Raw genomic sequence first — 11,616 nt, 5'->3', positions numbered from 1 at the left:
CCCCTGACGTCCCATGACGTACCATGACGTTACCATGACGAGCCCATGATGTCCCCATGACGTACCATGACGTCCCCATGACGTACCATGACGTACCATGACGTGCCCATGACGTCCCCATAACGTCCCCATGACGTACCATGACGTCCCCATGACGTGCCCATGACGTGCCCATGACGTCCTTATGACGTCCCATGACTTACTATGACGTGCCCATGACGTCCCCATGACGTACCATGACGTGCCCATGACGTCCCCATGACGTACCATGACGTACCATGACGTGCCATGACGTCCCCATGACTTCCCCTGAGGTACCATGACGTCCCCATGACAACCCCATGACGTCCCCATGACGTGCCCATGACGTCCTTATGACGTCCCCATGACGTACCATGACGTCCCCATAACGTCCCCATGACGTACCATGACGTACCTATGACGTCCCCATGACGTGCCCATGACTTGCCCATGACGTACCATGACGTGCCCATGACGTACCATGATGTCCCCATGACGTCCCCATGACGTGCCCCTGACGTACCATGACGTCCCCCTGACGTTCCCATGGCGTCCCCATGACGTCCCCATGTTGTGCCCCATGCTGTACCATGACGTGCCCATGCTGTACCATGACGTGCCCATGACGTACCATGACGTCCCCATGACGTGCCCATGACGTACCATGACGTGCCCATGACGTCCCCATGACGTACCATGACGTGCCCATGACGTCCCCATGACGTACCATGACGTCCCCATGACGTCCCCCATGACGTACCATGACGTCCCCATGACGTACCATGACGTGCCCATGACGTCCCCATGACGTCCCCATGACGTACCATGACGTCCTTATGACGTCCCCATGACGTACCATGACGTTACCATGACGTGCCCATGACGTCCCCATGACGTCCCATGACGTACAATGACGTCCCCATGACGTACCATGACGTACCATGACGTGCCCATGACGTCCCCATGACGTCCCCATGACGTACCATGACGTTACCATGACGTGCCCATGACGTCCCCATGACGTACCATGACGTCCCCATGACGTACCATGACGTACCATGACGTGCCCATGACGTCCCATGACGTCCCCATGACGTACCATGACGTCCCCATGACGTCCCCATGACGTGCCCATGACGTCCTTATGACGTCCCCATGACGTACCATGACGTCCCCATAACGTGCCCATGAAGTGCCCATGACGTACCATGACGTGCCCATGCCGTACCATGCCATCCCCGTGACATGCCTGTGACGTGCTAGTGACGTCCGTGACGTCCCCGTGACGTGCCCATGACGTCCACGTGACGTGCCCATGATGTACCATGACTTGCCCATGACGTACTATGACGTGCCCATGACGTCCCCATGACGTACCATGACGTACCATGACGTCCCCATGACGTGCCCATGACGTGCCCCTGACGTACCATGACGTGTCCATGACGTACCATGACTTCCCATGACGTGCCCATGACGTACCATGACTTCCCCATGACGTGCCCATGACGTGCCCCTGATGTGCCATGACGTGCCCCTGACGTACCATGACGTCCGTATGACGTCCCCATGACGTGCCCATGACGTCCACTTGACGTGCCCATAACGTACCATGACTTGCCCATGATGTACCATGACGTGCCCATGACGTCCCCATGACGTACCATGACGTCCCCCTGAAGTGCCATGACGTGCCCCTGACGTACCATGACGTCCCATGACGTGCCCATGACGTGCCCATGACGTGCCCATGACGTCCCCATGACGTCCCCGTGACGTGCCAGTGACGTGCCCGTGACGAGCCAGTGACATCCCGTGCTGTCCGGTGACGTCCCTGTGACGTCCCTATGACATGCTTCTGACGTCCCCATGATGTGCCCCTGACGTACCATGACGTGCCCATGACGTACCATGACGTCCCCATGACATGCCCATGACGTGCCCATGACGTACCATGACGTGCCCATGACGTGCCCATGACGTACCTAAGACGTACCATGACGTGCCCATGACGTCCCCATGACGTGCCCATGACGTACCATGACGTCCCCATGATGTACCTTGACGTCCCCATGACGTACCATGACTTGCCATGACGTACCATAACCTGCCCATGACGTACCATCACGTGCCCATGACGTCCCCATGACGTACCATGACGTGCCCCTGATGTGCCCCTGACGTACCATGACGTCCCTATGACGTCCCCATGACGTGCCCATGACGTGCCCATGCCGATACCATGCATCCCCGTGACATGCCTGTGACGTGCTAGTGACGTCCGGTGACGTCCCCGTGACATGCCCATGACGTCCACGTGACGTGCCCATGATGTACCATGACCTGCCCATGACGTACCATGACGTACCATGACGTGCCCATGATGTCCCCATGACGTACCATGACGTACCATGACGTCCCTATGACATCCCCATGACGTGCCCATGACGTGCCCCTGACGTACCATGACGTGCTTATGACGTACCATGACGTGCCCATGACGTACCATGACGTCCCCATGACGTCCCCATGACGTACCATGACGTGCCCATGACGTCCCCATGACGTCACCATGACGTGCCCATGACGTGCCCATGACGTCCCCATGACGTACCATGACATGCCCATGACGTCCCCATGACGTACCATAACGTGCCCATGACGTCCCCATGACGTACCATGACGTCCCCATGACGTCCCCATGACGTCCCCATGACGTACCATGACGTGCCCATGACGTGCCAATGACGTCCCCATGACTTACCATGACGTGCCCATGACGTGCCCATGACGTCCCCATGACGTACCATGACGTGCCCATGACGTCCCCATGACGTCCCCATGACGTACCATGACGTCCCCATGACGCCCATGACGTGCCCATGACGTCCCCATGACGTCCCCATGACGTCCCCATGACGTCCCCATGACGTGCCCATGACGTCCTTATGACGTCCCCATGACGTACCATGACGTTACCATGACGTGCCCATGACGTCCCCATGACGTCCCCATGACGTACAATGACGTCCCCATGACGTACCATGACGTCCCCATGACGTACCATGACGTTACCATGACGTGCCCATGACGTCCCATGACGTCCCCATGACGTACCATGACGTCTCCATGACGTACCATGACGTACCATGACGTGCCCATGACGTCCCCATGACGTCCCCATGACGTACCATGACGTCCCCATGACGTCCCCATGACGTGCCCATGACGTCCTTATGACGTCCCCATGACGTACCATGGCGTCCCCATGACGTACCATGACGTGCCCATGACGTACCATGATGTCCCCATGACGTGCCCCTGACGTACCATGACGTCCCCCTGACGTTTCCATGGCGTCCCCATGACGTCCCCATGTTGTGCCCATGCTGTACCATGACGTGCCCATGCTGTACCATGACGTGCCCATGACGTACCATGACGTGCCCATGACGTGCCCATGACGTACCATGACGTCCCCATGACGTACCATGACGTCCCATGACGTGCCCATGACGTGCCCATGAGGTGCCCATGACGTGCCCATGACGTGCCCATGACGTCCCCCTGACGTACCATGACGTACCATGACGTCCCCATGACGTCCCCATGACGTGCCCATGACGTCCTTATGACGTCCCCATGACGTACCATGACGTCCCCATGACGTACCATGACGTGCCCATGACGTACCATGACGTCCCCATGACGTCCCCCTGACGTTCCCATGGCGTCCCCATGACGTCCCCATGTTGTGCCCATGCTGTACCATGACGTGCCCATGCTGTACCATGACGTGCCCATGACGTACCATGACGTCCCCATGACGTGCCCATGACGTACCATGACGTGCCCATGACGTCCCCATGACGTGCACATGACGTCCCCATGACGTACCATGACGTGCCCATGACGTCCCCATTACGTCCCCATGACGTACCATGACGTCCCCATGACGTCCCCATGACGTACCATGACGTGCCCATGACGTCCCCATGACGTACCATGACGTGCCCATGACGTCCCCATGACGTACCATGACGTGCCCATGACGTACCATGACATACCATGACGTGCCCATGACGTCCCCATGACGTACCATGACGTGCCCATGACGTCCCCATGACGTACCATGACGTGCCCATGACGTCCCCATGACGTACCATGACATACCATGACGTGCCCATGACGTCCCCATGACGTGCCCATGACGTCCCCATGACGTACCATGACGTCCCCATGACGTCCCCATGACGTCCCCATGACGTCCCCATGACGTCCCCATGACGTCCCCATGACGTACCATGACGTCCCCATGACGTCCCCATGACGTGCCTTTGAACGTGCCCTATGACGTACCACGACGTGCCCCTGACGTCCCCATGAAGTACCCATGACGTGCCCATGACGTCCCCATGACGTACCATGACGTGCCCATGACGTACCATGACGTACCATGACGTCCCCATGAAGTACCCATGACGTCCCCCTGACGTACCATGACGTGCCCATGACGTGCCCATGACGTACCATGACGTCCCCATGACGTACCATGACGTCCCCATGACGTGCCCATGACGTGCCCATGACGTGCCCATGATGTGCCCATGACGTACCATGACGTCCCCATGACGTCCCCCTGACGTACCATGACGTACCATGACGTCCCCATGATGTACCATGACGTACCTATGACGTCCCCATGACGTGCCCATGACGTCCCCATGACGTCCCCATGACGTCCCCCTGACGTACCATGACGTACCATGACGTCCCCATGACATACCATGACGTGCCCATGACGTCCCCATGACGTGCCCATGACGTCCCCATGACGTGCCCATGACGTACCCATGACGTACCCATGACGTCCCCATGACGTACCATGACGTCCCCATGACGTCCCATGACGTACCATGACGTGCCCATGACGTCCCCATGACGTCCCCATGACCTACCATGACGTCCCCATGACGTCCCCATGACGTTCCAAAAGAGTTAAAACCCTAAATCATCTTTCATGTGTCTGCCCGCCTGTGGTTTAAACCACCTAGACCAGGGGTCACAGCTCTACTACACGCATATTCCTGCTAGTAAAAAACTCCGACTGTGAGTTTATCCCCATTTACAAACTGACATTAAATCAACTGGAACCAAAGTTGAACTTTTTATGAGGTCATTTTACAGACAGCTTCATCATAGATGTAGTTTTATAATTTCATTTGATAGAAAAGAAATAAAGTCTAATTTTAGAATAGAATAGAATAGAATAAAATATTTCCTTCACTGCTAATCACTTGCTCTTCATGAACTCCACCGTACTCACGAGTTTTCATGACCAGTTCTGCAACCAGAGTGACGGAGTTCACCACACACAGGCCCACAGCTCCAGATATGTACATAATCCATTTTACACTTTCTGAAAAATCATGCAGTATATTTTACACACATGGTCAGGTCAGGCTGGTCCGTAAATACGTAACATCTGGGATGAATATTCATGAGTTCACTACCTGGATATGAGGGTGAGTGGAAAACATGTAAAAAATCACACATGGAGACGATCAGAAGCAGCACGACCACAGTCATCAGTCCAACATCATCTGCAATCAGAAAAATCAGAATGAAATAAATCAGTAAAAACGTGAAGAACGTCACTGATCACAGCAACATCACAGACTGAACACAGACAGAAGAATAATTTACAATTACTATTCATGAAAGAATGAGAACATCATCAGGATTTTACCTGCGTCCTCCAGGCCCTGATAAAAGTAATACAGAACGATTCCAAAGGTTGTGAGACGAGACAGAATCCAAAGCCGAACAAAGACAATCCAAAATAAATCTGCAAATAAACCCAAATCATAATCAGTATAGAGATCAGTGTTGTGCTATTTGTGCTATTTGTACTGTGCTCTGTACTCACCAGTGAAATGTGTATATGAAGACGGAAGCTGCTACTCACCAGGGAAGCTGACGCCACATCTTTTCACCATGAAAAACAATATAGAAAAGATGACCTGTAATCCCATCATCACTGCAAACACGCTTATAACCTCGACTAAAACAGAAAAAGGGAAGAATCAGAATTTCACTGTTAGTTTCAGCACCATTATAATGTCATGTCTACATGTCCTCTGGTGGATCTTTTTTAAACCCGGTTTTAGTACAGAATGGACCTTCATTTGGTTCTTTTCCCACATCAGATGTGGAATAAAACCTCCTGCTGACATGTGACCTGAGCAGGAACTTCACTTGTCAGATAATGAGCTCAATAACAAGAAAAGTCGTGGTTTTATCACACAGTGCCGTCTTCTCCTTCCACCTCCACGATGACATTATTACCGGGCTGACGGGACGCCGCTGACTGGACCGCCTCCAGATCGTCTTTCAGGGCGAAACCGGACGACGGGCGACGTCGCTGCGGCTCAAGTCGCTACGATAGAATTCCGAACCCTGGCGAGGGACAGTGGGTGGACTGACCACTTAAAGACGAGATGGGGAACCGCGATTGGGGCGACACGTTGGACAGGATAATCACGCTGGCCACGTCCATCGATCGACTACGTCCATCGGTTCGCTCATTTCTACCGTCGCTTTATCAGGAACTTGAGCAGAGTTGCACAACCCACGTTACACCTTCCTCAGCAGCTTCTGGGTCTGGACCCAGTAAATAAATGAAAATAAATTCATGTAAATTCAGTAAAATAAATTCATGCGACGAATAATTCCAGGACAGGAATAATGAGGCAGGAATAACGACAGGAATTCTGGATAATAGCAAAAACAGTAATATATAATAATATGATTTAAATGTATAAATATCCCTTAATAATTCTTTATTTGATTGTTTATTCTGTATGTATTATTGTATTTATTTGTCTATGTACTGATATTCCGTCTTTTTCACATCTTGACATTTCTAGTCCTGTTAAATAAAACACCCCAAAACCCAGATTTTAAGCAGCATGTTGTAAATGACGTGTCTGCTGCTGGAAACAGAACCACGATGATTTAATAAAGTGTAGCTATTATTAATCTGCTCTGTTCACTTTTAATCATTTTTACTTACCTTCATTCAGCCCTCGAGATATGAAAAACAGCACAAACATGTACATAAAGTCTGTCAAAAATCCTCCTCCTGTAATGAGAATTTGAATCTGTCAGGTGTGAACTGCTAGTACGACTACAACTATTAGCTGTTATATCTGTATGAAGGGAGTTTATAGCGGCACGAAGGGTCAAATATATTTTAATAGAAAGTATTTTTTATTCTTCAAATGTGATGTGTTAACTCCTTTTGTGGAAATGAAGGAAATTCATTCATTTTCATTTTAAATCATATTTTTTGTGTATGAAACTGGTGCCCCAAACATTCCTGATTAGTTCCAGTTTTCTCAGGCTCATGAAATCTCAGATCGATATTTCACTTCATGACCCGTGTTGTAAATGTAAGACAGTTTCAGGGATTCTGGGATTTACAGTATCTGTATTTATTAAATCATATTTTAACATTTATAATATACTGTATCTTAATAAAAATACGTACCCCGGAAAAATACTTTCACGTTCATATTTAACATAAATCCCAGCATGATGCCAGTAAAGGTGAGTGCTGCTGTATTTCCTTTGTCTGTCCTCCAAATGTCTCTGAAAATATCTGTGGCAGAAAAAGCTACTAAGTTACTAATAAAAACAATTAATGACTTGACTTCAAATGCAATTATTATTAATTATAATTAATACAATTATCATTAATGTCAATTGGTTATGACAGTTTCTGAACATTAAGGATTTCTTTGAACAATCCCTGACCACCTCTGCCTAAACTGGACCCGGAACAAGACCCGGATCCAGCCCCAGAACCAAACGTGGACCAGACTTGGACCGAGACCTGGACCTGGACCAGGATCCGGGTCTTGGTCTGGATCTGGACATGGACCCAGAGCCAAATCTGGACCTGGACACAGACCCGGACCCCACCTCCACCTACTACCACTGTGTCCCTGAGCTGCTCCAGGGTGTCATCATCTTGTGTTCCACACTCTCCATGCAGCGCTGCTGCCCTGTTCCCCTGTTTTACTTCCTCATTTACTCCATGTTCTTAATAAACTCTTCATGGTTTCTACACCTGCAGCGAGAACCTGATGGGTGTAAGACGGTGGAGGAAGACTCGGTTTGTCTTATTAAATATGTCACAATTCATACAACTGCATAATTTATTTGTACGTGCCACAGAAAACCAGTCTAATTTGGCAGGTACTGAGTGCTGATTTCTTCTGTCTGTGTAAATGACTGCATGTTCTGTAAAGTTCATCATTTGTTTGGGTCTTCCTGTCTCCTACCTGGTCCTGACTCTGGACAGTGTGAGTGACATTAAATCCCGTTTAGCTTCTGAACCTGGTCAACTCCACCATCACACTTGATCTTATACATTAAGATTGAACCCATTTTCACAGTAATTGTGTCATATTCTGCTTTTATATTTACCTATAAAAAGGACGGTGGACACAATGGAATTTTCAAAGCGGAAGCTTTTTTTGACCAGATTCTGCAGAAATGCTGTAAAAAGCAACCAAGCAGAACACATATTCACTAAAATATCACTTTAAATAATTACACATGATACGAACAATTTAACACAGACAACCAGTGACTGTAGGACTGTTATTATTACTATTATTATTATTAAATATTAAAATTATTATTTTATATTACTTTATATTACTGAGATCTATGTGCTTTACACCCAGAATACAATTTTGTTCTACATACTGCAGGAGTGAGATGTACAAACCAGGAAGCTGCTCTACATACAGAGCAACAGTAAACAGCAGGAGGAACCGACTGAGAACTAGAGCAGAGCAGGAGACCACCTCAGCTGGAAACCCTGCAGGAGAAGATGGAGGTGAAGAACGGCAGATGGGGTCGTGAAGACAGGATCTGATCAGGAATCGTCCGTTACCTTCAGTCAGGCCCCACAACACAAAGGCAGCGAACAAGAGGACATTTGGACCAAAGACCAACAGGCAGTGAAGATTCAGTTCTTCAGGGTTAGCTGGAGCTCTACCTGAAGAAGAAGGTTCAGAAGCAGGACAAGAACATAAGAACGTGGACACGGTCTCCCAGGTCATTAGGTTAAAACATAACTAACATGACAACAAAAATCCCAGAACATTTCACACATTTTATTTTCTTTATTTATTCCCTGTTAGACGCGTCTTTTCAACATCCGTCCCAGCGTCCTGCTTTTGTCTTCACCAGAACGAAAGTCTGGAATCTTCTCCTCCTTCCTAAAAACACACATCTCAGTGTCTTTAATCCTGCACTCATTTCAGTGTGTCCCGCCTGTCCTCAGAAAGACCTCAGCCTTGTCCAGCCTGATTATTATCCTCATGGTTGTCCAGTCTAGACAAGACATGTCCCATGATGAGGACCAACAGAGAAACAGTCTGACAGCTCACTGTGTTTCCTCACTTCACTTTCATTTGTGTAGATAATTGTGGGAAATAAAATGACAGGCAGAGATTCTGACTAACCTCTCATCTTCAGACACATAAAGGATGAAAGACTCAGAGCCAGAAGAGCAGCGATGATGCAGAGCAGCAGGATCAGAACATGGAGCAAGGAGAGACCTGGTGGAGACACGTTCCACACATTACACACGTTCTACAGCAGCAGCTCCAACAATTCTAAACTGATACGACTGCATAATAATTATTCAGTATTACACCACAAAACAAGTTGTTCTGAGTTACAGTGAAAAATCTCATACAGATCTCCTGATGGGGTAATATGGAGGTAAATCATCTTCTCACTCTTCTGGGTTTGGAACTGGACAAGACAACCTTGTCACCACGATCCAAATTGACTGTTAGACCTCCAGACATGTTTTAATGGCTCCACAGACACAGCTGCTGAGTAGGAGGCCGTGCAAATGTGTCGATTCCTGCACCGTGCCGCCATGATATTTAATAATCAGCTCTCCAGACTTTAGAAGGTATTAAAAATTCAGGATAATCTTTCATAACCACAGTCTGGTTTCCCACAATGTGCCTTGTTTCAACGTACCCAGATCCTCCAGAAGTACAGTGGTGCTGGCCGACAGGAGACTGGTGTGACCTTCACACATGAAGTCCCCTTTATCTTCAGTCCTGACCTCCTTCAGCCTCAGAGAGAAGTTTCCTTTGTGGATTTCTGCAGGGAAGAACTCAGCTCTGCCTCTATATCTCTCATGTGAAGAATCAAGAAGAACTTCTCCATCTTTGTACTGAAGAACAATGATGTCCTGGTCTGTCTTCCAGACCACCTCCTCAATCTGCTCAGAAGAGTCCACAGAGCAGCTGAGGATCACATCCTCACCCAGACCAGCAGAAACAGCACGAGCTCCTCCACTCACCACCAGACACACTGAGAAGAAAAACTCGTGTTTTAATGGCTGAAATACTAACATGAGAACATCATAAAATGTCAATTTTCAGGTGAAGCTGGAAACAGCTGAGGGAACTTCACTAGGATGACTGACAACGTGTCAGTATGAAAAAAAACATCGTTCAGAAGAACAGATTCTTCTCCCCGACCCTCATCTGGACCATCAGGTGGAAACTGACTGACGGACTAATTACTGGACATTATAATATATTTTAAATTAAATGATAATAGGACATTAGCCATAAATCACTTTGATTTGGAATTTTGAGTTATTGCTATTTCTAAAGTGAGAAGATCTACTTTTACTGGCGAAATATCTGTTTCTGCTCACCAACAGAAATGAGAGCCGTGGTGTCTCCAGACTCCTTCTCTGTATGAACTGAACATCTATACGTTCCAGCATCAGCAGGTGTAACGTTGGTGAGGAACAGAGAGAAGTTTCCTCTGCTGAGCTCCTCGGTGAAGAAGTGAGCTCTGTTCCTGAACTCCTGAGACTCTCCTCGCACTTCTCCATCCTGGAACAGGAGCACCACAGTCTCTAGATCGGTTCTCTTCCACTCCACCTCCAGCTCCTCCAGAGGTACGGGGGTCCGTACAGAACAGGGCAGCAGCACAGAGTCCCCCAGCTGGACCTGGAGAGGACCTGAGGGACCCTCAACCTGGAGACCTGGGACAGACAAGAGTAGACAAGATGAGATTCGATCTACTAGAAATCTCAGTATTAAGACGGCCATGTAAACTGTAGATACCTTCAGATCCAACCACGACGTATAGGGAGATGAAGACCAGGAGAAGAGACCTCATTTCTGGAGACACCAGACACCCGTCAGATGAACCCTGTAGATCCGTCTTCATCCGTCTTAAAGTCTGTAGATGAAGCAAAACGAACGAAACAAACGAGCGAACATCGTCTGTCGTTACTTTCGGTTTCAGGATCTATAGCGCCGCCCAGCGGTCTTTCATACGAAATATTGTACAAACCGAATATATTCGATGTAATAAAGTAAATGTAATTTACAACAAACACCTTTACACGTCTTACATGGATTTAATGTATTGACAGGATCTATAACGGCGCCCAGATTCTCCTGATGTGTAAATTTAGCACAAGATTCATTTTGTGAGTCGTGGCTGTGTTGTGTTGTATCATTTGTGGACTAA

The 11,616-nt window shown here is 48.8% G+C and overlaps 1 protein-coding gene across 2 annotated transcripts; it reads right to left on the bottom strand.

Moving 5' to 3' along the window:
• Nucleotides 1–5,605: 5,605 nt before the first annotated feature.
• LOC114766182 (coxsackievirus and adenovirus receptor-like) lies at nt 5,606–11,387 on the bottom strand. 2 transcript variants are annotated; one of them, XM_028956829.1, is made up of 12 exons: nt 11,205–11,387; nt 10,787–11,122; nt 10,096–10,434; nt 9,564–9,659; nt 8,990–9,094; nt 8,822–8,914; nt 8,515–8,586; nt 7,574–7,684; nt 7,097–7,165; nt 5,990–6,085; nt 5,771–5,786; nt 5,606–5,624 (listed from the first exon to the last, which is right to left on the bottom strand). In XM_028956829.1, exons 1-12 carry the CDS (start codon nt 11,308–11,310, stop codon nt 5,621–5,623), a joined length of 1,443 nt encoding a protein of 480 aa, XP_028812662.1. In that variant the 5' UTR covers nt 11,311–11,387; the 3' UTR covers nt 5,606–5,620. The 2 variants fall into 2 exon arrangements, with proteins under 2 accessions (XP_028812662.1, XP_028812663.1); XM_028956830.1 differs by lacking the exon at nt 5,606–5,624 and having other exon boundaries at nt 5,776–5,869; nt 5,951–6,085.
• Between the last annotated feature and the right edge of the window lie 229 nt (nt 11,388–11,616).

This window comes from Denticeps clupeoides, chromosome 16, assembly GCF_900700375.1.
Source record: "Denticeps clupeoides chromosome 16, fDenClu1.1, whole genome shotgun sequence".
NCBI classification, from domain to species: Eukaryota; Metazoa; Chordata; class Actinopteri; order Clupeiformes; family Denticipitidae; genus Denticeps; species Denticeps clupeoides.
Note: the sequence above shows the minus strand (reverse complement) of the source record. Positions and strands in the feature narration are given on the sequence as shown.

Coding starts and splice junctions, on each gene's coding strand:
- LOC114766182 (XM_028956829.1), bottom strand. CDS start 11,310: ATGAAGACGGATCTACAGGGTTCATCTGACGGGTGTCTGGTGTCTCCA. Junction 8,587..8,821: donor GTATGTAGAGCAGCTTCCTG/GTTTGTACATCT, acceptor TGCTTTTTACAG/CATTTCTGCAGAATCTGGTC. Junction 6,086..7,096: donor ATCTCGAGGGCTGAATGAAG/GTAAGTAAAAAT, acceptor TTTCTGTTTTAG/TCGAGGTTATAAGCGTGTTT.